General features: G+C 37.3%; 1 protein-coding gene across 3 annotated transcripts in view; it reads left to right on the top strand.

Moving 5' to 3' along the window:
- LOC137266029 (hexokinase-4-like) overlaps window positions 1–27,468 on the top strand; it is a 56,895-nt gene that overhangs the window by 13,432 nt on the left and 15,995 nt on the right. For 2 of the 3 annotated variants that reach the window (XM_067801528.1, XM_067801526.1), the window contains exons 2-3: window positions 25,230–25,392; window positions 26,195–26,334. In XM_067801528.1, the coding sequence (XP_067657629.1) occupies window positions 25,230–25,392; window positions 26,195–26,334 (303 nt within the window). Of the gene's footprint in view, window positions 1–3,321; window positions 3,519–25,229; window positions 25,393–26,194; window positions 26,335–27,468 lie in introns of those variants that run through there. The other variant, XM_067801527.1, reaches the window with a different exon arrangement.

Below are 27,468 nucleotides of genomic sequence, written 5' to 3'. Positions count from 1 at the left end.
TTTGTTAAAAAAAATTTAAATTATTATTTTCGAATATTATTACTTACTTTGAGAGGAATTTCTAGGGTGGTGTGGTAGCCTAGTGGTGAATGTGTTTGCTCACCTTGCTGAACACAAGGGTTTGATTATTCACATAAATATAGATGTTCTTCTATACCCTGCATGCACTGGTCACATGATCGTCTGTAATGGCATGCATTCTTGAATAAGGAAACAAAGGTTATTCCAGTTCACTTTACTGATGTGCTGTGTTTGTCACTCCACGAACAGACATTGTTTTAAATAAAAAAGTATCAGCATTTTAGGCAGTTTTCTGAAGCCTGTTACTTTCCTGTGACATACAATGTACAGATTCTAGACCTTCAGATCTCCCAAGATACATGAAAGATGAGCCATACTAGTGATCTTGCATATTTGGCCAGTAATGTAATGTTGGTAAAACTTGTAATGAAGATTTTTCTTCCAAACAGTGTTTTGCATATGTTAAAGAAGCATGTATACAAGTTCTTCTTTTAGAAGTTGATGCGATCACATAGAAAAATCCACCAAAGTGTTGAGGTTTTTTCTTTTTGTCCTTGTGAGAACATGATCCCTTCAACTGCACATGAAAAGTTCAGACACGAATACACAATACAAAGAAAATAGAGGTAACATATGTTATCTTAGAGATTACACTTTCTTAGTAAAATACAGAGTCTAGTACTTTTTTTAGGTTAGATTCAAACCCAGATTCTAACCCACTCATGCATGTGGAGGATGCGTGTATCTATACCTTAGTAAGAAATTATAATACCAAATCTTCTGTGTTAAAGACTTTTGGAGAAGTCTTTTGCTTAAGACTCGATTATTTACAGACCGCCGCAATACAGCTGGAATATTGCTGAGTGCGGTGTATAACTAAACTCACACTCACTCACTCACTCACTCACTCACTCACTCACTCACTCACTCACTCACTCACTCACTCACTCATTCTCACTCACTCATTCTCACTCACTCACTCATTCTCACTCACTCACACTACAGATCAGTTGGAATATAGGGCAGTATTTTCATCATATCACTAAGTTTCACATCAAGCCCTGTTTTAGCCTAGTGACATAAAGCATAAATTAGCTCTTAGTGTAGTTGACATAATATAACATGTATTGTAGTTGACATAATTTAACATGTAGTGTAGCTGGCGTAATTAAACACGGATGTCAGATTATAATTTGTTGTTCCATGAACAGCTAAGTGCAAACCAGCATTCACGCCAGATTTGTCAAATTAGGTTTGTTAAAAGCTACAGCTGTGTTGGCTCCTCTCAAATATTATACCATTTTTTTTTTATATAAAAGCCAGCCTAACGGGTGCACTGGAATTCTCCGGTCTGTCAACTAAATGTCCACATTAAACTTTACCGTGGTACAGTGGCGCCAAACAACTGAAGTGTTTTGACATATAATATATTTTGATGATGAAATTAGAAATGCAGTTGTCTTTTGTTTATAATGGATAAAAATCATTTGCAAATGAAATCAAATTGTTAATTGTGGTCAAAGGAAATTAGTATTTGGTCAAGTGGATTTTAGACATTTACTGGACTTGTTTTCTGTGGAGGTTTGATATCCCTGTATCTGTAGCAAAATGAGGAAATGTCAGTGAGTTTTACGTCATACTCAGCAATATTGCAGCTATATGAAGAGAAGAAGAAAAAAAAATTGCAATGTTTTTATTTTTCCTATGTCACCTACTTTCAGATGTTTTCATGTAAAAATTCAGTGAAACAGATGGGAAAGTGAATCTAACAGTCTTGCTTGTGTCAGCATCTATCGATTGGCTTTGTAGACTGATTGATATTGATATTAATGAAACAAGAAATTCAGCTTCAGAAAGTATGGTTCTTATTCCTTCATATATTTTGTTTTCAGAATGTATATTTTCAATGGCAAAGTATTTAAAGCGTCATATCTGATCTAACACTATTCATTACCTCAAGACTTATAAGTTTATGCTTTCTGTTTGAGTGTGCTAGTATTTTACCTGTTATTTTTATGCCCCGGTTATATATGACTTGGGCATATAGGGTTACCCTCCGTGTCTGTGCGTCTGTCCGAAACAGACTTTCTACTTCTCCATGAAAAATGCTCTGTAGAATTCAGTAAACATATACATTGGCTTTTTTGGGACTAATGGTGTTCATCTCATATTTTGTTTTTGTATTTTCTTGGGTTTTTTTGTGTGTGTGTTTAGAGATATATGAACTTATGTACATTTTGCTGAATTTCTCTATGATAATAGCGTAAAAGGGGATAGGGAGGGGATGTACGTTATCCACTTCTCCTCAAAAACTACATTATTGAATTCATTTAGATTTTGCATGTGCTTTATAGAGACTTTAAGAGTTTGCATCTCATATTTTGATTTTGTATTTTATTTATTTTCTCAATTTTGATGCTGTTTGAACTAACATAAATTTTGTTGAATTTCTCTTGGAATATATAGTTATAGGGGAGATCCATGTTATGTACTTCTCAAAAACTAATTTATGGAATTCATTTAGATTACACATGTACTTTATAGGGACTCTTAAAGGTGTGCATCTCATATTTTGATTTTGTATTTTATTTATTTTTCCAGTTTTCATGACGTTTGAACTTACATTTTTTTTGAATTTCTCCCAGAGCATAGTGTTGACTGTCTTTCTCTTATCATACTTATCAGTGTTGTTTGGGTTTTTTTCATGAAAAGTATAATGTAACATATTTATTAAAAGACTGGAATTTCAGCTGTCCATAGAAATTCAAATGTCATTTTGTGTTGTTTATTTTACTCATGTTTTTTCATTGTCAGAAAATGTGTAACAGGAGAGATTGTACAGGCATGGCCTAATTAGCATTTACCTTGATTATGAGTGCTATATGTTAATATATCGTATATATATGATAAGCCTATAGTGATTTGCTACAATAATACAGTATTCATTTTGTGAAATAGAGTGTGTCATCTTGCTGTGGTAGGTTGGTAATGAATACGGATCCATATGACCTCTGCATGCCCTACACACACAATGACATGCAGCACAGAAATTACAGGCGGGTAGAAGCCAGGTTGTCGTTTTTTTGTGACATGAACATGTTCATGAAAGCCATTTCTATCCAAACACATCTCAACTAGCCAACATTCAGCCTGTAACATCAATGCCCAGGAATGAGAAGTGTCCAAAGTACAACAGTAGGGGTTGGATATTGTGCTAAAAATAGAAGCCAGGATGAATGAATGAGATCAACTCATTGAGTGGGGAAGACGCTACCTTGTTTATAAGAAGCTCTTCAGTGACTGTGGACTGATCCAGAGAAAGGGTTGGTATACATCCTGTACTGAGAACTACATATCACCTTGTGCTGTGGAGTTTATCAAGGAATATTAACAAGTGGTCAGTGATGCCTAATGAGAGGAACAAGTCCCACCATGTTCAACGCAATCATGCTATTCAAAGGAGTGCTTCATACGATGCTGAGACCAGAATTAAGATGGTACGTAATATTATGTACACACACGTTTCATTAAGTCAGGGAGAAAAGCTGACAGGGATATTGACACAAGTCACATTACGCCTTCCATGTGGTTCGACTTCATGAGACATGTATTAGTGTGACATTACACAGGAAGTTGTGACAGAGTGATCATTTATTTGATGTCTGTCTGTCTCACAGGCATGGCTTCGTGACGATCATTTATCAATGGGTTGTGTTCTGTTATGTCATGACTTGTTAGCTTTCCTTAAAGCAAAAATGATAAAAGTGAATTAATTAAAACATTTTCAAGTACTTTCCTGAAATATTCAAACTAAACTTTCCTCGAGAGGTTATTTTTCAAATTATGAATTTTTATGATTATATGTTTTTGAAACTGTGTTGGCGTGATCAACTTTCTCTACACATCCTGTACAATGGCTTTCAGAAGGAATAGTTGATGATAGTAGATAGAGAGAGGAATGTCAGAAAGGAATTTTCTTGTGACATTTGTGAAACAATTTTCATCAACCTGAGTTAAAGAAGTCAAGGGTGTGATAATGTTCCTCGTCAGACAAACATTTCTGTTATAACATTGCGCCTGAAACTTCAGATTACTATTTATAATGACAGAAAACAACTGAATTACAAGATGACCATTAACTGACAGTTGTTAGAACCAGTGACATACTGTAGTCTTTGGCAATATACTTAAAATGATTTTCCTGTTTATTCTTGGTTATCTTAGCCTACTATAGTAGTGTTGAAGCCATATCGATCAGTGGAGCTGTCCATTTCATTAGTGTTCTTGATGTGTGTGCTAGCACATCGTAACAGTCTTCCCCTCTCCAATACACCCGCCCCCCCCCCCCGCCTGTTTACCTCCCCCAGACAAAGGTGTGCCCACGCAGACTCTCCTCCACAGATGTTGTCGACCTTATCCAGGTCAGCCACGACATACCAGCCAACCTTGCATCATCGTCATCTCTTCAGTATTTACATTAATCTGACCTCTCTGTTTCTGTATTGTCACAGCACTGAATTACTGCTTGGTAATATTCAGGTCACATGGCAATCCCAGCTTGTAGATTGAAGGAGAAAACAATTCACGTGCTTTAGTAATTAGGTATTCAGAATTAATTCTAGCAATAATGAATATATGGAGAAGAAATATAAATATCATCTGAATATATTGTCATCTATCCTAATCAGTGTTCAGAATTTAGCAAGTGAAAGTCCATTGACATTTGCGTTTGAAGCATCTACCTGCCTGCTGTTCCATGATAAATTATAGTGTTGAAAATTTTACTGCAACACTGACAGTAACTATTTTGAATCAATGGCAGGGCAAGACCTATTGTTGTGACGATGAAGGTGTGAAAATCAAGGTAGTAAATCACACCTGTGAAAATGGATAATGATCACCCACTCTTAACATATTGTTACAAATGAAGAATAGTAATATTCCAGGATCTTTGTGATACTAGTGACTCATCAACCTGCCCCAGATAACATTTTTAGTTGGCCCAATGTTGGCCCAATTGCCAGTGTTGGGCCAACATCTTCCAACCTTGGGCCATCTAAGAATGCTATCTGGGGACTTGCTTGTTTGCATTATGATTGTTATGTTTATTATATATTTTCAACACTGGCCTTTAAGTTAAAAGTTACAGATTCAAAATAGATTTATGTCCTTCAACGATGGACTAGGAAGGCCCCGGGATGCATGTAATTTGGATGAATGTAAATAAGTTCAACCATTGTTACTGGTTAATTTTGTAAAACTTGATTCTTTTAGCCTGGTGCTGCCATATTACTTTTACACAGAAATGGGTTCTGAAGATAACAGATGAGAATTGAACAGTCATATCAGCTCCTCACAGACAGGCATCTTAAGGCTTGCAGAACAGCATTGAACGGTCTTGCTAATGTGATAGGTATTCTGTTGTGGCATTTCTCTAACAGCAACACCTGTGAAGCTCTGACGTAAGGACTAGCCTTTACATAGCTCAACACCCGAGCAGTGTGCCATGCTTTCAGTTAGGGTTGTTCCTCTACACCAGACATGTTGTACTATTTAAGTCACTTGTTACGGTTAATTTTGGCTTGTATGATAAGTATAACAGGTAGTTGAATAGTGATTTGTTTAGTATATGGACCACATTTGGGTAGTTGAGCTACAGGTGGCTTGGCAACAGGTTGACATGCAAGAGGCACATAGACAACATGTAGATAGGTGAGAGGTTGACAGGCAAGAGTCACATTGGAGAGAGGTAGATGGGTGATAGGCGGATAGGTGGCAGGTAGACAGGCAAGAGTCACATTGGAGCAGGTACATAGGCAACAGGCGGATAGGTGACAGGTTGACAGGCAAGATGCACATCAAAGATAGGTGACAGGTATACATGCAATAGTCACATCAGTAACTGGTAGACAGCCAAGAGGCTCATCAGTAACAGGTAGATAGGCGACATACAGACAAGAGTCACATTTGTGACAGGACGGGCAAATGGAATGCATATATCATGTATTGGTGTGATCATTCATGCAGGTGAAGTTTGGACTTGAAGGAGTGTCTCCAATACAGAACATGTGCTGTCTAGATAAAGTGTAATTGTATGTCATGGATCATTGATCTTGTTTAAAGGTCACATGCAGCCAAAAAATCGAACGTAATTAAAACACATTTATCACTTATTCATGACATATAATATACATTGCTGCTTTTAAAAAAACAAATAGACAAAATTATAAGCGTACAATCGCGATTCAAAAGTGCAATATTTTGTACTTGGGCTTACTTCCCCCGAAACGAAGCCCTCGGGAGACCGAACCCAGTCTTAGTACCTGGATGTGCACTCAAGTGTAACGACGGATTCTGATTGGCTGTTTCATTTGCTGATCTGCTGATGGTTCATTGTGTGTACAGACAGATGATCTGTTTCATGGGCATTTTATAAGTATCTCTATATAGGCTCCCTGGTATGGCTAGTCACAAGAAAGTAAGATTCTTTATGGATAACAACTTCTTTTTGTGTACTTGATGCGTCGTTTCAGTATGGATTCATATACTGTTGTCAAACAAAATCATACACACTAAAACAAGTCGTTATCCATGAAGAATGTATATAGAGATGTTGGGTTTTGAAAATACATGTTCTCCGAATTTGCGCTCGATGGCTGGAATCTGTCATTCGTCCAAGTACAAGGCAGGACTTGAAACTGACAAGAGTTTGCACCAGTTTCCGTCAGATCCAGTCATCCGAAAAAAGTGAATGTAGTTTGTTTGCAACCCACAGACATAAAAACATGTCATGTGTATCACACGTGCCTAATTACATAATGTGGCAGGGACGGGACTCGGGTGCACGAGTCATAAATCAACTTATTTTCTTTATGTCGTATACTCTGATAGGTGTTAAGTTCAAATTACTCGTGGTCAATGATTGAAGCTGTGTACTGCATGTTGTCTTTAGCAGACAGGCAGGCAGACATATAGGTGTGAATAAACCAGACACTGAGCTTACTCTGTGACCGAAACTGCTTACCACAATCAACAAGTTTTTTTTACGTAACGAGTAGATCATTTACTTGTTTGTGTACACAACCAAGATTAGACTACTGCTCACGACCTCAGACGCTGGGCATGCATACTGTTTCAAGTTCCGCGAACCTATTCACTGCGCATGCGTTATGGGCGAAGCGCAGCACAGCTGTTGAAACCAGTTTTCCCCCCAGCGCTGGGGGGAATTTAGTGAAACGTTTGAACTCCGATTTCGCGGGCTTTTTTTCATCGCGGTTTTTTTCAACTTTATAGGTTGAATTAGCATTTTTTATGATTTGTTTCGGTAAGTGCATACCGAAAGGTACCAGAATCTGCAAAGTTGTATTTTACGTTGCATGTGACCTTTAACTCCAAGCGCTCTATGTACTGCAGGGTGACAGTGACCATTCTTGCCTAAGCCATGAGTGATCAGGTTCGAAGCAATTCAGGCTCCAGCTATAAGGTTACAATTTTTTTGAGCATTTAAATTCCTGGACCTTTTGTTTTCAAAATGTTGGTAGCTCTAAGAATTCTGAAAGTTGATCATAGCTAATGAGTGAGTGAGTGAGTTTAGTTTTACACTGCATCCAGCAGTGTTCCAGCTCTATGGCGGTTGTAAATGATAAAGTTTGGACCAGATCCTCCTGTGATCAACAGCATGAACACAGATCTGCGGCATTTGGAACCAATGACATGTGTCATCCAAGTCAGCTAGTCTGACCACCTGATCCCGTTAGTTGCTCTTATGACAAGCATAGTCACCTTTTGAGGCAAACATGGGTTGCTGACATATTTCACCCTGAATCTTCTTGTAACCTTCTCTTCATGTAACCAATGTGTTAAGATTGGGCTTAAGAAGTTTGTATGGCTACAAATGTCTCGAGAATGGCTAGTCTGGATGTGGAAGGTGTCTGTTTTATGTGAGCAAATGATTTTTCACAGTTTTTGGTTTTGTTTGTGTGTTTGTTTACATTCAGCAATATATGTACATGATTAAGTCTGGATTAGACAGTTCATCAACAACTTGAACTTATATCTCTGCCATTAAGATGCAATGTTGTATAAAACAAGTCAGTGAGCTTGAGAGTGCCCTTTGCTGAAAAAATATTCTAACCTGGATCATCACGGTAACTCAGATTTGGTCAGTACTCTCAATAACCTCAGAGATTCCAGATCCCACACCCTTGAAAATGGAAATACAATTTTAATCCAACCAACCAACCAGTTATTATAGATACATTTTTGTATATATATTTTTTTTTTAAATTTCTTTTGTATCATATGATTCATATACATTGAGAGGGTATGGGGAAATATCAGTCTGTTTTGATTACATATTCATGCACGGTCACAATCACCAAGGACCATTTCGATCCTGTACTGAATGACACCATGCTTGATAACATTCTGCACTGTCCTATGTCATGAGTAGGTAGTCAATCTGGTTGGCTAAATTCAATCTGGTCGATTTAGCTGATGTCATTCATTCCAGCTGTCATCGGACGAATATTTGCTGATGCTTGTTACCTTGTTCAGATATCATGTTGAGGTATTTCAACGGTGTCAAGTACATCTGTTGGGCACAGATTAGACTAACAGTTAGTCTCTGATGGAACATATTTATAACTAAAAATTAATTTCAAATAAAAAAAAAACCAAGAAGAGACTTTGCATATCTAGACCTGCCACATATTCTAGACCTGCAGGGGATACATTGGGTATATTTATTCCAGGGTCTGTACAACAGACTAGGCACAGATAACCTCATTATCTAAGGCCATGAGGTTTACCTGTGATTGTTTTGCAAAAACTGGAATTGAAATGTTTTACTTCACTTCAAAATATATAGCAAAATGGCTCAACTGCTGCATTAGATTGGATGTGAATGTTCACTAGGGATGTCATGATACATAAGTTTCATGAACTGGCTAGCTATTCTCGAAATGTTCGTAGCCCTACGAACTTCTTAAGCCCATTCTTAACACATTGGCTACGATTAAAGTTAAGAATTCTCAGGTCTACGAACGTTTCGAGAATAAGGGCCCTGGTGCGTATCACGATACCCATGTCTGAATTTAATAAGTATCACTTACTTATTTTTGTGGCATTATTGCATAACATTTAGTTACATTTTGAACATTAATAAGTCATGTTTCATAATTGTCCATTATAAGATCAACATTTTTTATTCTCAGAGATAAAAAAGTGCTTTGCGCTTGATGAAAAATAGTCATTTGTAACTCTCATAACACTGAAAACATGGTACAATTGCAAATTGTAAACAATACCTAAACATATTTAAACCAATACTTTCAAAACTACATACCAGTGCAGTTTAAATGCATCGATAAATGTGTCATTTTAGAAAAAGTATGGGTGCATCTATGTATCGATGTATCATGGCTTCCCTAATCTTGAAGGTGTTCAGCATTGTAAAATCCAGCTGTGGACAGACTGGAGTTAAGTACACCTGGAGGGTCACTGAGTGTTCATTTCTTTAAGTAGATCTACATAACCTTAAAGTGTTCCTCATTTTCCTGTTCACTGCTCTAAGTACAAATGGAGGGTGGCTACCTTTTTTGTGATCACTTCTTATAGTACGTTGGTACCTTTCTCAGGTGCAAGGTTGTTCACCCCTCTCAGCATGTACAGCTGTGAATGGTGTTTCACTTCTCTGAGGTACAGCTGTATAGGGAGTTCACCTTTTTTAAGTACACCTTGAGGTAGGTCACCTCTTTCAACCTCCAATGCTCATGATAATCTGACATCTTTGTACCTACACTCATTCAACCGATGTGTGTTGTCATCATAATAACATCAATCAAGAAACACGTAATGCCAGTTTTAATAGTTTCTTTCACCATTCTTTGGTATCAACCAGTTTTTTAATGGGAAAATTAGTATGTGTGAACTTGACAATAACAAATATAAACTGCCTGAGAATGTGTCAATTTGGTAGTAAATCCTGCTTGGAATGCTAGGGTAGGGGAGGCCATAGTGTGACAAAGAGCCATGGCCAGGACCAACTCAGGTTAGTCTTCAGCCAATCAAAAACTCACCTTTGATATTATCCCAACTGAGGCAGTAATTCTGGCTACTTGCCAACACATGGCTTGGCAATTCGCCCAACACCGTATTGATTGTAAGGTTTGCTGGAAGGTGGAAGGATTGCATCAGCCAATGAAAATTGATGTCTGCTACCACACCTGCAGGTCAGGGTGACTGTCTGGACTGCTGTGGACGGATTATGTCAACTGACGCGTCACTAAAATGTGTAAAAATGCAGGTCCAAAAATCTCATTGTAGAAATGTTTGATATTTTGATTCATGATGGTTTTTTGTATAGAATGTCAATAATGACAAATAATCACAAACAAATAGTGAGAATAAAACACCATGGTGAAAGTCAACAAGATAGCAGCACTAATTATCTAGTGTAATTTTGTACTGTAACATGGCATTTGTGACAATAATATTCCTCTTCCATCTATCTTTTCAACATGAAATAATTTTTTTAGCAGTCGTTTATTACATGACTAATTTTGGTTGTGCAGTTGTCAGAAATCTGTTATTTTATTTACTTGTGTCTGGTTTGTATGCCATTGGGAAAGGAAAATTTTTAAAATAACTATGGAGAGTAAGTCACCTTTTCATAATGAACGTATGATTAAAAATGTAAAATGTACAAGTATTGTTAAAATCTGTTCATATTTTGTTTTTTATTCCCAGGCAAATATTTTGAGTTGTAGTCTAACTGCCAGCCTAACATATATCACCGGTGCAGACAGCTAGGCATCCATGTGAAGCTGAAATTACATGAATATATGTTGAGTTTAATTGTCAGAGACAGGCATGCTATTGGAAAGATGGCTTCAGTCATGAGATGGAACAAGCATGAAATCTGTGTTGTTGAGAATCAGTGTGAATATATCTGCAGATGACTAAATTGAGAAATATTGATTGTGAGGTTGGCAAAGTACAGGGTCTGTGAGTGGCTGAAGGTGACCACACCTCCATGTCAGGGTGACCGTTTTGACCGCTGCAAGCAGCTTATGTCTCCCAAATACAGGAAATAGGCATTATTGCAGGCGTTTTGACTTAGTTTGGTCTTGTTTTTTCAGCAAGATGTTTACTGTGGACAATTACGCATATATCTCCTTTAACACAACACTTTTTCTAAGCATTTTATTGTTACACTCAACATTTTAGCTTTGGTGACTGAATAACCACTGTGACCAGAAACTTGTAACTTGTCAGTTTAAGGTTACACTGTTAAGAGTAAGAATGGATTGTTTTTGCAGAATTTGAGTTGAAATATTATAGAGTAAATCATACGATTATGATTTGTTGATATGGTTTGTCTAATAAACACAGTTAAGGAACCTTTTGTGATTCTTCAAAGGCATTTTGAAGATGATGTAGTAATACAGGACAGATCTTATGGATAACAATTTCTTGAATTTATTTATCATGTTCTAACCCTATGATCATCGGTTTGATCAGTTCAAGCTAAAAACAACAACACTTATGAAAGAAAACATATCAAAATTAAATGATATAACTGAATGTTCAGAGAACAACACTACTGGAAATAAAGATAAGATTTTCATTATAGTGCGAGGACATACACATCCAGTAATCTTGAAGAGAGGGCTGTAGAGTGATAACCCACAATCGTAGACTAGTGTTGTTAAATCTACACTTACTGTGTCAATGTTTGACAGCAGGTAAAACATTAAACCCAGTAGTAACAACAAGGTGCTCCTTTTTATATATTGTCTAACAAAACAGATTTGTTTGTGACATATTTACTACCAGCTGCACTCCCATTGTATACCACTTAATCAATTTCAGTGCATTCAAACGTGAAGAGGCTGTACTTCAACCATATCATTTACATGACAATCAAAATTAAATGAGTATTTTTTAATGTTGAGTTAATCATGTTAATATTACTTGCGTTGTTCTTCATTCAATACAGCTGAATCAGTGAATGAAAGCCTTTTGGGCCTCTCTAAATATCCTGTTTCCATTCATTATATATGGGATGTACACGTGTGGGCAATATCCTAGTAGACAGGGAAATGTGTTGATATGTCAGCCCCCTGTTGTATACGTGTCGTATCCCCCTATCCCTCAGATCCTGTATGACATCATTCAGTAAGGTTACAACACAGGTAAGGTTAACAAGGACACCATTCAGGCAAAGCATTATGGGAAACTGATGTCAAATAAAACAGAGTTTCGTCAAAGCTGTATTGATTTTTGGTTTGACAAGCGCATTCAGCAGACGTGAACATCCATAGCAGACGTGAAGACGTGGACCTCGTGTGTGGGAAGAAAAGGAATCTCCAGATTTTCCCTCCTATTGTTTGTTTTTTTCAATTCAATTTATTAACTGACTTGAATTCTGTGTGAGAGTCTGTGGATAGTGACACAAACTATCCAATGGGAGGATGTCAGAGTACCGATTCATTAAAGCTTCGAGCCAAGAAATGGAAATATACTGTGTCGGACAAAGCCGCTGTGAAGAAGGCAAGTATAGGAATTTTCCCAGAATACTATTACATGTAACATGCTTGTGTTTCTGGAAATAGACACGATCAATATCGTCCATGTTAAGTGACTAACAACCTCTGGCTTAGATTTGATGTCTTTTGTTGTATAACTTTCTTATGAATCAGGAAAACTGTCTTTAGCTTTGATAACTGTTGCATGTGTGTTGTTAGGAAGAAATCTGTAGATGCAAATGTTATGTGCATTCGTCCATGAAGTCAGGTACAATGGACATCGACTGTTGATGTGTAGAAGGGTTTTGTAATAGACAGAGTTGGATATTTATAGAATAGGGGTTTTATTGTAGACATTAAAGCCACTTCCTCATTGTTGGTGCTGATATCTGTGAAATATAAGTGCCATTTACAACAACATTCAAAACATCATTCTAGCTGTGACAAATGCTGTAAGCAATCTGTAGTTAGATATCTCTTAATAAAGGCCTGATTTCTGCCTCTGAGCATGTGTACAAATATTACTTGCAAATACACATTGTATCTAAAGAACGCTGTTCCCATAATTGTATGGTGAGTGTTATATGTGATATTTCATGGTTTTCAATGTTCTGTAATGACAGAAATTTTGCGCCTGGTTTTAATGATATTTAATGTCATCTCTTTGGCTACACATATAAAGTCTCTCACTCACTTTGAAACACCCACTCATTAAGTCATTTGAGTGACAAGTATGCAGCTGTTATATCTCACTTTAAGCTGACATGTTTCCTTATACCAGCGTTACACTTACGTGGTACAAGTAAAGGTTTTCTGATGTAATTTTTCTTGTGAAATGCAGGGGCGATATTTCTAATATTTCTACACTTCCGCTGATATGATGATGGAATGTTTCCAGAAGTAGACAGCATTGGTCAATTCTAATTAGAGCACAGTTCATTAATGATTTACTCGTTTACTGTTGTGAATGATGACATGAATAAACGCTCTGTAGGGGCTGTTGGGTAGCTGACAGGTAAACTGTTGCGCAAATGGGGTTGCGCAGCATAGAGAATATGACAAGTCTTCTTATAATTGAGCGAAGCGGGGAAAGTACGTATCGGATCGAAAAATATTTTTCATGTCAAATAAAATATCGCCTCCATCAAAAGTACACTTCTATTTCCTCACTTGGCTGTGCTTTCACATTTCTTACCCCTTGTTTAGTAATTATTCATGTGAAATATGTTTTATTCAACATTTTAAGCACCATTCTTGGTATTCAGATATTTCTTCGCCTCCATTACCTCTACCTCCTTCCGGTTGAATGGAGTGACGGAACAAGAACAAGCAGAAATTAGAAAGACACACCATATTGCCTAATTTTATCATGAACCTGTTTGAGCTTATTTGTCTTATCTGTCATCGCTGTTGGTAGGATGTTCGTAACATTTATTCCACATAAAAACACTTCTGGCACAATGGGCGAATGAAGCAGGGGAGATAACCGTAAGTATTCCATGTAGAATAATAGCCTCCTGTTCCTTCACTCCGTTGAACCAGAAGCTGGAAAGGGGAATGGAGGTGAAGAACGGTCTGATTTACCACGGGTTGTGCTTAAAATGTTGAATAAAACATATTTCACGTGAGTAATTGTTCAACATGGGGTTGGAAATGTCAGAGCAGAACCCAGTGTAGGTGTATACTTTTGATGGTGGCGATATTTTATTTTGACATGGAAAATATTTGTTGAACCGAAGGGAAGAAAGTACTTGGTCAACCTTTGCTCGCATGTAAGAAGACTGGTCATTTTCTCTATGCTGCGCAACTCATTCGCACTACAGTTTGCCTGTGGGTAGCCAAATGGTTAAAGTGTCTGGTCATCACGCCGAAGACTCAGATGTTGATTCCCCCAAATGGGTACAATTGTAAAAATTTGTGATTTCTGGTGTCTATTGCTGTGATATTGCTGGGATATTGTTGAAAACTATGTAAAACCTCACAGTGGCACCTAGATGTTGTGAGAATAGTCAGAAGGCATTTAATATGCAAATCTTTCAAAAGCAATGTTTTCTTGCAGTCATTGTGCAAGGGCAGTTAATCATTTGAAAGTGAGACTAGAGTTATTTCCCGTGAGTTAAGTTTGCTCAACAACAACAGGGCAAGTACCCTATTGTATCTTAATTGCCACTGGAAAGCAAATTGTTTCAACATTGACTTTTCATAACAAAACAGTGTGCAAATGTTGATAATTGTCAGTATTTCAAGGTCTGTGTTGTATTGTTGAATTTGTTCCATTTTCAGCCTTGAGTGCAATCACCAGAGGAATCCAATACGTTTCCAAGCTGTTACTGTAGTTACCAACTGCCAGTGCTTTATGGCAGTAGGCACATTAGTTACTGCACTGAACCAAAGCTCTACTTGCACAGTATTTGGTGTTGCCTGGATGCAACTTAATCTGAGTATTAGAACATCCCTATAAAGTGTGGGAGTGGTGGGGTGGCCAAGAGGTTGAAGCGTTCGCTTGTCACACCAAAGGCCTAGGTTCAATTCCCAACATGGATACAATATGTGAAGCCCATTTCTGGTGTAACCTGTGATATTGTAGCTGTCTTGCTCATTATTTCAATTTTTTATCATTTATGACAGTTATAATCTGAATAGATTATTTTGATAGAAATTGAAAATTGAAATTTTAAATTGAAAAGGAGTCCCTGTGAGAAGGGAGATAAGAACATAAACCAGAGGAGATCTAAAATGCTTCATTGTGGGTTTTGGCATTGCAGAAAGGATTGGGCAGAAGTGAAAATAATACAGTTCAGGGACTTGGAGACAGTCTATGAAACTTATAGCCTTTCAGATTTCAACAATCTGGTTGAAATTCAAGAAATTGGACTTCCTATGAAACTGGTAATATAGCCAGTTTGACTATGTGTGATTTCAGGGATATACTTTATTACTGGTTGTAATGCTGTGATCCTTTTTTTCTTGCTTTTCAAAAATTGTCAAAGTCATATAGCAGATTTGTAGTGAAAAAAATGGAGTTCCTTCTCTCACAAGTGGAATAATTTTCTGTCACCAGAAATAATGTTTTGTGTCTGTTTCTGTGTTTTTTTAATCTGAGTCTTGATCGTGTAATGTTAGCACTTGATGACATTCATGCCTAGCTTCATCCACTGATGTTCATGTCATATTCTCTTTATACTACTATACTTTATACTATATACCCTATATTCAAGTTATTTATGTTTGCCATTTCATCACCTTAGTAAGTTTAATAATGGACATTTTTTTGTAACATATAAAATGCTCCATGGCTGTGTGGAAGTTTATTATAGTTCAGACATTGTTTGTATATTATCACCTGGTTCAAGGTCTGGTAGGTGTATATTTCTTAAAAGCTTGCTCTCTCACATGTTCATGGTGACGTCCCTAGCCCCTCTATAAATTATACACAAAAGGTATTTGTGCCTTTGATGTGCAAGACTGATATCTGGCTTGGGGTCTGAGCCACTGGTGGAAATAATGACCACTTACTCATTATTTAATGTTTCATGTCAATAGCTTTATCACCCAGTATTATATCAGCATTGGTGGGTAGTTTTTATGACACTGACACGATGCCTTGTGGCTTACGATCTTACCAGGTATGTTGAAGTAGTTTCTAGTGTTTGGAACTTGTTAGAATCTCATAGTTGATGAGACTACATCCAACCAGAAGTAATTGGCTAGCATCATTTGTCATATTATCCTGTGTTTGTTAATGCACAAAAAGTAACAGAAAAAAATAAAGTTCTTTGGGTTCGTTTGCATGTTGCACAAAATGCATTTGCAAATTTCACATTTTTAAAGGACAAGTATGTTAGGAGCATAATTTAACTGGAGCCATTTTGAGATAAATTTGATCATTACTTGGAACGAACTTGTGCATATGAAATGTATGAATTTTCTGACAGACAAAACAGGTTTTCAAAAAAAATTTTTTGTTCAATTATGAGAAAACATGCTTGATCATTTAGTGACTGAGACCGATCTTCGATTATTTCAATGAATAATCCACTGTATAAAAAGGCGTCAGGTGACTTTCAAACCTTGTCTCCACGCACTTCATATTTCCGGAAATCCTTCCTTCCACATGAATTTTCAGTGAAATGAAACTTTTCTTCTTTAAATGTACTCACATATTCAGACTCTGTGCTTCCGGACCCAGATGATGACTTTTCAATCCATCCCTTATTACTTCATTGAGAGTTGACCTAATTACCCAGAAGGCTTACTTACTGACAGGACAACTGATTATTGTTCACGACTATCTGTCGGCGGTCATTTGATGTGTGTCTTTGTTAATTACTTGTCGACACATACCCCTCATGGTACGATTTGACAGTGAGGAAATGCAATTAAGGGTCTTGTGAGTATTGAATACATCTGTGAGATAAATAATGAGTTATCCCGATTATGTGTGTGCTAAATATGTAAATCTGAAAGAATAACTTTTCATTGTGCAACTCTTGAACATGGTTCTTGGTGAATTGAAATAGCCTGACAGCTCTCTATCTAGACGATTTACAGATGTAACCAAAACGTCTGTGTAAATGGAACTTGACTGTACTGAATATTGTTCCCTTAAGAATCCTACAAATCTACTAGCTATTATTACACTCATTCCCTTTGACTTGTGAGATTGTTGGGCAATTTTACTCAGCTAGAAGTAACATATTAGTTCACAGCCCATTCTTCTGGATTCCTGTGGGCAGTGAAGTAGTTCAGTGGTTAAGGCGTTTGCTCCTCATGCCGAAAACCGGGGTTCAGCTCCCTATATGGGTACAATGTGTGAAGCCCAATTCTGGTGTGCCCAAATGTGATATTGCATGAGCATTGCTGTAAGTGGCTTAAAATCATACTCACTCTGTTCCTGGTTACAAAGGTCCATGAGCTGCCTCGCCTGGTACAGGTATCCCTCACCATAACATGGGTCTTGGGGCCCACCAGCTCCATCTCCTTTTACATTCATCCTTTGTCATAACATGGGTTTTAGGGCCCACAAAATACCCCTCCTGGTACAGGCATCCCTTGCCCTAACATTGGTCTTGGGGTCTGCGGGTCCCGTGCTGGTCAGGCGATGGCTTGTCATTTTGATAAAATAGTCTTTTATGTGTAAGTATGATATTCTGCTGTCCGTATGATTGAATAAAGAGTGAGTGAGTTTAGTTTTACGCCACATTCAGCAATATTCCATTGTTCCAGCTATATGGCGGCGATCTGTAAATAATTGAGTCTGGACCAGACAGTCCAGTTATCAACAACATGAGCATTGATCTGCACAATTGGGAACCAGCGGATGACATGTGTCAACCAAGTCAGCGAGCCTGACCACCTGTTAGTCGCCTCTTACGACAAGCTTAGTCGCCTTTTATGGCAAGCATGGGTTGCTGAAGGCCTATTCTACCCTGGGACCTTCATGGGTCGATTGAATAAAGAAAAATGTGAATGTTTATTAAGTATCTGAAAACTAACAACATGAGGATATGTACAATGAATACATTTTGTTATGCTCCACACTGAATTTGGCTAGTTTACTAGCTTAACCTGAGCACAGATTTGTCAATGGTCTCTTTCCGATGACGTGACATTGTGTGATCACTGGATATCTTTTCTATTTTTTGGGTTGGGGGGAGCCACAGATTACCCCACGGTTTGACAAAACCGTGGTATTGCAAGAGCTTTATTGTGGGGGATGACTGTATTATCGATCAATCAATGGATTGGATGGAAAGGGATGCTAATAGTCACTGATAGTGACCCTCATATTGCGAATACATGGGTAGCTGCTTATACTGTCAATCATTGGATTGTCTTATTTAGCTGTGATTATATACAGACGTTTATTGTATAGCTGGAAAATTGTTGCACAAGAAAAACACACTTTGTTCTGTGTTCTGTTGGATGTATTCTTGGAGCATTACAACATTGTGCCGAGTCATGACAGATAAATAATCCCATCTAAGTAAACAGCTATTAGGCTGTGTGCAGTGTGCATGAGGTTAATGGACGTAATCGCTGGCAATAAGCATGAACATCAGAATTGTTCAGGTTTGAAACTTTCCAGTTTTTGCAGTTGACCTTTCCCAACCTGGGATCCTGTTCCTATCATGATTTTGCATTTTGTTCAGTCAATTTCTAGAATTAACATTGGCATACTATACAGAATCTAATGTTACCAGTACTTCTATGTATGATGTACACATATGAAATGTTAAGGTAAAAAACAGTGAAACTAACAAGATAAGCAGTTGTCTTGTTTAAGAAACCGCTATATCATGTATATTTGAGCTGAATCTAATTACTGTCCTGTACATTTTCACTGTTTCAGACTTTTTGTATCCTGGCTTGTGTTTATTCATTGCATTTTACAAACCTGTACCTCAAACAATGTTTATAACGAACTCCAAGGTTTTATAACGAACTCCAAGGTAACACCAGGATTTGTTCGTTTTAAACTGATCAAAGTATTACAGTGCAGCACACTACTAATCTGAAATTTTGGTGTTATTGTCCATCTTTACATTAGTAATCTTGATTATTGTAAACACGCTTGTGAATTATTCATTTTATATCAATGACTGTAAATTTAGAAGACAATTTCGGTGCCATGGTTTAGCCAAGTGGTTGAAGTGTTCATTTGTCTTGCCTAAACATGGGTTTGACTCCCCACATTGGGACAGTGTGTGAAGTCCATTTCTGGTGTCCACCATGATCTTGCTGGAGGGGCAGTGGGGTAGCCTAGCGGTTAAGGCACTAGCTCGTCATGCCGAAGACCTGGGTTCGATTCCTCACATGGGTACAGTGTGTGAAGCCCATTTCCTGGTGGATCCCCGCCGTAATATTGCTGGAATATTGCTGAGAGCAGCATGAAAGCATGCTAACACTTAGAAGGCAATGTGTATTAAGCTTTCCATATATTCCATTCAGAACTGCACTGATCATGAAAGCCATGACTCAAACCTGCTTTTGAATCATTAATGAAAAGTATGACAGATTGTGTGTGTGAACAAAAACTACATACTGTCATGTTTGGAGGTCATGTTACTGATCAGCAGCTCTCTGTTACTGTGTGGTCAGGAATTATGTCTGTTACTATGGCAACTGAAACAGTGAGTACATGCCATGTCTCAGGTCTGTGAATCAAGCCCACTTCCTGTGTCGCAGAATGTGTGTGTGATTCAAGAGTTGACAATGGGGAAGTACGTGGGTGAGACAGACGCAACATACAGGACATCCAAGTAACTCCATGTCAAAATAACATTGCAGTGTTAGAAATAAAGCCAAACAGGAGGAAATAGATGGTTTCCTGGTTCTCATTTCAACAAGCCAGTTTATGACTGCAATGCTGCAATAGTCACTCAAACACTGGTGATAGCACTAATGCCAGCAAGATGTGTGTCTAGAGTGAGTCTGAGGGAATATTTCAGCAATATATCAGCTATATCACAGTTTAAGAAGCCAGAACCCATGTCTTTACCTTGTCAAGTGAATGCTTGCTTGTTAAGGATTAATCCTATCATTAAACCTATTTTTACATTTATTTTGCTAAAACTCTCAGTGACGTGCTCACTCTTGTGATTGTTTATTGTAATCTAAGGAAGTTTTTTCATATTCTCTGGTGTTCACTTATAAGCCTGTGTTCTGTGGTATAAATTGTATATTTCTGGTATCTCCCAACTTACTATCACCAGAATATTGCTAACAGCAGCGTAAAACTAAACCTCTCTTTCAAAATGTTTTCTTTGTTGTTTTTTTTAATGGTTTGTGGGGCAGATATTTATGTTGTTTAGTCATACTTTTATGTAGTTATTGGTAACAGGTAAGCATGATAATTTAGTTTCTTGAAACTCATAATCTGTTGAACTACAGCTAATAAAAAAAAAGCTGTTCATTCAGTTTATGGCAGCACTAGGTACATGTTGTCCTTTAAGTGCTCATGTAGATACTGGCAGTATAGATGTTCTGTTGGATACGTTTTTAACAAGACATTCCCGGAGTTGATGGTATTGCATACATCATCTATTGTTGTTGGAGGTTGAGGAGATGTTTATACCTGGATTGGCTTTTACTTGTATATTTTCTGCTGAATGCTTGATATGGAATGTATGCGACCTAAACAGACATTGAACATGTTCCATTTGGCAACCACTTTTTTCACAGTGTGCATGGACACATCTCAACCATTCTGGATTTAAATAGCTCTGTGGTAACCCATGTCGGCTGGAATAGGTTTCATGCAATCCATGCTGGTTGTAGAAGTCAGATTAAAAAAATACAGATGGCTGTTCACCCGGCTGAAATTAGGTACCCGGTGGGATAAGTCATGGTATCTACAACCTTTCAGCACCTAACAGGCAGTGTGGGGTATCGGGGGTAATAATCTGCAGTGCTATTCTTTGTTAGAGGCATCAGCATAGTTGGTGTGGCGATTGGTGTAAGTGGATACATTAGTATGAGTTCAGTGACCTATTGGATCAGATGGTGAAAGTCGGTGACCGGGTGGATGATGTGAAAACATACCCTTGACGCCGTGGATCCAACTTCTTGCTGTGTCATGTGAACTTGCAATAATGTCGAACTGTCGTTGGCACATGTACATGTAAACAATAGCTGCTTGTTGAGATTTCTGGCACGCTGTCAAACATTCAAGTCATCATTAGTGTCCAAAGATCTGTTTTCATGTTATGCGACATGATTTCTCAATTTCTTTAACAAATCCATAACTGTAATTTTTTGCCTCTCATATTTTATGATCAGATGTCGAAAATCTTAACAGGAATTTCCTTAACGAGTATTTGCACTGAATAGTTTTAATTTTCAGACTCACTTTATGGTAGTTTAATTATTTTAGAATATCTTGAATATTTCCAAATATATACCATTTGAAAAAAGTAGGGGATAAACAAAGACCTCATTACCGAAGTGCTAATTAGATTCTATTTAGTGTTGCCCTCTCATGCTTCTTTAATGGAAGGTATGAAGACCTCATTACCGAGGTGATAAGGAGATGCTACTTAATGTTGCCCTGTCATTTTTCAGTAGAGGGTATAAACAAAGACCTCATTACCGAGGTGACAAGGAGATGCCACTTAATGTTGCCCTTTCCTGCTTCATCAGTAAAGGGTATAAATAAAGACCTTATTAAAGAGGTGATGAGGAGATGCTACTTAATGTCTTGCATCTACAATAAAAGGGGTAAACATAAACCTCATTGAAGAGGTAACAAGGAGATAGTACTTAAGATCTGACATCTTCAATAAAGGGAGTAAACGAAAATCTCATTGAAGAGGTGAAAGGGAGATGGTACTTAATGTTGGGCATCTTCAATAAAGGGAGTAAACAAAGACTTTATTAAAGAGGTGACATGTATGCTGTTTGCATACATCAATGTGAGCAATGTGCTGAAGGCAGTTTCACCCACTGGAATAATGCAGACAGACATCCACCCCTGTTCATGTACAATAAACCCAGTCTCACCTCGTCTTTGCCTTACTTTAGTTCACATTTCATTGTAAGATCATGAACTTATTCACTTTTACCATGTTTGATACTGTATTGAAATGTTTATTTTGAATATCTGAACTATCTTGCTTAGTCATGATGATACCTGGGTGTTTCTGGGACTCTTCATATGTTTATCAGCTGACTCGGTACATTTGTAGCTGCGTGGGTGAGTTGTGAATGAACGTGGCCTGACCAGACGATGTGTACACGGACCCTGTCACTGGGGGATACTGTCACAGTGTTTATCTCCCACTTGTAGGCTACTTCAGCATATTTACCTATTTGTACTTGTATCCTACATCTGCAGTGTCATGTTGTTTTGATTTTTTTTACAACAGAATTGTTATCAGACTCCAGAATTGTATAATATTGTTGAAGATAGAAATCAGTTTTCTTGGTCAGTCCATCTTCTCCAGGAAACATGAATTTTCTAGATATGTTATCAGTTTCACTTATTTATTGTCAGCTGAGAATTAGAAGCATAGCATATACATATGTGTGTATGTGTATGTGTGTGTGTGTGTGTGTGAAGTATGTAAGTTTTTTGTCAATCCTAGATCTCTGTGGAATCGATGTGTCAAAACATGACAACTGAAATATTGTTTGAATTCAATCGTTCAAACCATCTTACTCACTTTTATGATGTACTCATGAGATTTAGAGATTTGCAGTTTAACTACGAATATGTTTTCTTTCTCTTGGTTTGCTAAAATTTTAAAGGGGCACTGGGGGTAGTCAGGGGTTCGATTTCCCAGATGGGCACAGTGTGGAATGTAGCTAAAAGCGGTGTGAAACTAAACTTACTCACTCACTTTCTCACTATAATTTCAGTCTTCAAATGTTAAACTGAGATACTAAATATAATGTATTTAAATGTATTTATTTCTTATACCTCCATCTTTGTTGGTTCTGCACAGTAGCCCTCTGTGTAAGCCAGCTACTCAGGTATGTTGTCTTCTGACCACTGACCTCTGATAACCATGTAAAGTCGGGCAGAATGAAGGAAGGTGAAGGGATGGTAGTACCAGGTAGTAACAATAACAGGAAGCTCTACTCTTTATGCAGACGTACTGTGTCAAAGGTCATGACGACATTGCGACTTGTGGGATGCCCACAAGAATGCTATTTGTGTTTGATGTAAGCTCAGTGACTGTTTGAATTATCCAGGTAAAACTCACTTGATTCAGATTGCTGGAAAACGTCTGAAAATGCCTGTTGAAAGTGTTGGAGAGAAGGGTACTCATAAAGGAATACGAGTAAGCACAAAGGTAGCGTAAGTTTGGGATGGGATTTAGGTTTTCGTTACTGAGCAGTTAATCAGTGTCCTAACTTTACTTTTATACCACATTCTAATATTCCAGTTAAGTCTCCGTCAACAGACACAAAACATTAAGCTGACCTGACGTTAAGTTAACATACAAGTACTATGTCTTTGTAAGTTTTATATATTTTACTTAAGGCCATGGCAAGTCTACGAACTTAACCAAGTCAGATTTTATTGATTCCACTCAACAGAGAAGGGAGTGGTTGTTCTGATATAAATCTCAGTTGTTCAGAAGACATGTTTTCATAGCCTGTTGGTCAAGGCAACACGCTCTGATTAGAAGTGTGAATAGGCCTTTCCTTCTGACGCTCACTGTCAAGGTGCAGTTACATATTGGCTTGAAAGGTTCTTGAATGGGAGGGTAGCCTAATAGTTAATGTCATGTTTAAGACCTGGTTCGATCCCTCACATGGGTACAGTGTGTGAAGCCCATTCCTGGTGTCCCCGGCCATGATAATGCAGAAACATTGCTGAACCTTTTAACAGTGTGGAACCTGTTAACTCAAACTGCTTTGGGATCAGTTAAGAATGATATAACTACTGCTTAATATCTTACACATAGTAACACTGCTGTTTAGAATGGTCTATATGATAAAAGTACTTTTAAAATGTTCTATATATACTTACTGTTTATAGTATAATATATGATATCATTAGTTTAGAATGATGTACATGGTGTAATTACTGTTTATAATGTAATATATGATATGAATAGTTTACACTTTTCAGACTGTTGTATGTAGTAATTCACACTGTTGTATGTAATAAACTACTGTTTGTTCTCTCCCCATTATGTCTGAAATTCTGCTAATGTGACAATAAATATAAACTCTCTTACTAATAGAACTGCTTTACGATGTTATGAAAGTGTGCATTACTGTTTAGAATGTCTTAAATCATTCATTTTTCAAATCAGTGTCACTAAAGTGATGTCAATTCCACAGAATTCCAAGGGTATTTTGTTTGACATGTCAAACAATCCCGTAACCTTGGTAATAGGTTTTGCCATAACTATAAATAATCTGACGATAAGTTACGACATAAATTCAGATTTCTGGGTAAAGCGGTGTTATACACTATATTGTTATCTACAAAGCTGTGAGAGCTCCTACAGGATCTGTCGCAAGAAACATGTGAAAGCAGGATATTAGGGAGGGGTCTAGGATATATGCCAGTCATCCCTATTCCGGCACGTGCACAAATACAGCTCAGGTTCAGGAATAGGCAAATACAGATCCCAGTGGACATACATGTATAAGTGGGCTTTCACCATGTGGGGATTTTTATTGATGTGACAGTTTTCCCTAGGTTGTCGTTCATGATGTTTCTAGGATCCTTCTCTGAGGTTTGAGTTTTGTAAATGAGTTTGAGAAAAATTGTGTCTGTTATCGTATTTTCTCTCTAGGATATGAAATTATTATTTACTTTTTAATGGACTGTCAGCAGGTTTTTTTCTTTGTTTTCATCTTTGGTATCATTCATCAGAAAGGTAAACAGTTTGTAATATTGCCACTAAAATCTGTTTATGTTTCAAAGTTGATTTCGTATATTTATGTAGGGGTGTTTTGTTAAATTGTAGGATTTTGATTGTTTATTCCTGAGTAAAATAGCACAATCCTTACTTTAGGGCTAGATGCATTTCTGTCACTTTGTCAGTGATTTGTAATAAATATTTACTCCTTGTTTGTAGAGGCTTTTCCCTTCATCAGTTTTGTATACACGACGATGATCTTTTATGATGATGATGTTGCTACGTACACCTGCTGCTGCTACTGTTGTTGATGCTGTCTGTCATCAGTCCCTTCAGATTGTCTGTTGTGTTGCAGGTTGAGGCTATTGTCCGACCACTGATCCTAAAAGATGAAGACTACCAGACAGTCATGGAAAAAATGTTGGATAACTTCAACCAAGGTCTGGGCAAGGATACCCACAATAACGCAAAGGTCAAGATGTTCCAGACCTACGTCAGATCTGTGCCTGATGGAACAGGTCAGTCATATTCAATTAAACTTGTTTTTGTATAATTTTATGTGACACACTGAAAGGTACATCCAGTTCAAGTAAGTGTATAATATGGGCGCAGTAATATTCGGGCATGGTGGGGTAGCTAAGTGATTGAAGCATTCACATGTTAGTACAATGTGTGAAACCTATTTCTGGTAACACTCGAAGACGGCTAAAGTGGCGGAAAAATGGATCCACTCACTCACAATAATATTCCTTCTAAAATCTTCTTGACATGAACTATAAAATTGTTATAATTATAAATATTTTCAATGTTATTATTAAGACTTACAGTACACTTCCAAATTGAAATGAAAATCTTAAGCATGTCATTGTCCCTCGTTATGTTGGTAATCTTGATAAATATAAACATTTTGATGGTTGTGAGTTATTATTTTTATACCGATAGCTGTAAATTTGCAGATTCTTTGCTAAGTTGATACCATCATATATTAAAACATTGTAATCTAAAATGTCTTCTTGTCTCATCTTTCTTAAGCATCTACCTACCAATATTTATCACAGAAACAATATATAAAGTTCAGTATTTTTACGCCACACTCAGCGTTGATTTATGTTGTCTTTAAAAACAGATTGGATGAGATTTTTATTGCTTTTTCGGGTCCATAAAGATCATCTTTGATGAGGCTGACACTGATTTTTGAGATCCATAAAATCATATCTTAATCTTGTGTAAAATCTATGATTATGGTCTGTTGCCATTTTGCTGGAATATTGCTGAGTTTGCAGTTAAATAAGACAACCATTGTATGACATTGTGCTATAGAGGAGGGAGAGTTCCTGGCACTGGACCTGGGAGGCACCAACTTCAGGGTGCTGCTTATCTCATTGAAGGGGCAGGAGGTGAATATGGAGAGCAAGATCTACCTGATTCCCCAACAGATCATGCTGGGAACTGGCACACAGGTGGGTACACAGCTTTGGTCACAGCTCAGATGTGTTATTATTATGATGATTTGCATAAGGGACCTAAAACATCACTTCAGAATACATAGGGTTGATTGTAAAGGAGCAACTTATTTTAGAAAAAGAAACCCTTCTTTTATAAACTACCTTGTATATCTGTGGAGTATGGTCTATTAGCTATATTTTCATGCAACTGATCTATGAATTTCCAAGGTTCATCCATTCAGGATTCTCTGAAGCACTGCTTGTATATTTGTTACAATATTTAGTTCCCTTATATTATATGTAATATTTCAGTCCCTTGTATTGAATATGATATCTAAATCTCTTAGTTGAGTCATGATCAGGTGGTTGCAAAATCTTGAATATCTTCATAATATGTATCAGTGTTGAAAATAATAATTTTTTTTTTTTGATCATCCCCCAAAGCACTATATGTCGATATACCTCTGGTCATCCCCCAAAACACTATATGTAATACACTTTGTATCATTCCCAAAGCACTTTATGTAATACACTTTGTATCATCCTCAAAGCACTATATGTAATACACTTTGTATCCTCCCCAACGCACTATATGTAATACACTTTGTATCATCCCCAAAGCACTATATGTAATGCTCTTTGTATCATCCCCAAAGCACTATACGTAATACACTTTGTATCATCCCCAAAGCACTATATGTAATGCTCTTTGTATCATCCCCAACGCACTATATGTAATACACTTTGTATCATCCCCAAAGCACTATATGTAATGCTCTTTGTATCATCCCCAAAGCACTATATGTAATACACTTTGTATCATCCCCAAAGCACTATATGTAATGCTCTTTGTATCATCCCCAAAGCACTATATTTATTACACTTTGTATCATCCCCAAAGCACTATATGTAATACACTTTGTATCATCCCCAAAGCACTTTATGTAATACACTTTGTATCATCCCCAAAGCACTATATGTAATACACTTTGTATCATCCCCAAAGCACTATATGTAATGTTCTTTGTATCATCCCCAAAGCACTATATGTAATACACTTTGTATCATCCCCAAAGCACTTTATGTAATGCTCTTTGTATCATCCCCAAAGCACTTTATGTAATACACTTTGTATCATCCCCAAAGCAC

Source organism: Haliotis asinina, chromosome 15 (genome assembly GCF_037392515.1).
Source record: "Haliotis asinina isolate JCU_RB_2024 chromosome 15, JCU_Hal_asi_v2, whole genome shotgun sequence".
NCBI classification, from domain to species: domain Eukaryota; kingdom Metazoa; phylum Mollusca; class Gastropoda; order Lepetellida; family Haliotidae; genus Haliotis; species Haliotis asinina.
The sequence above is the reverse complement of the archived record's forward strand: the minus strand, read 5'-3'. Positions and strand labels throughout refer to the sequence as shown.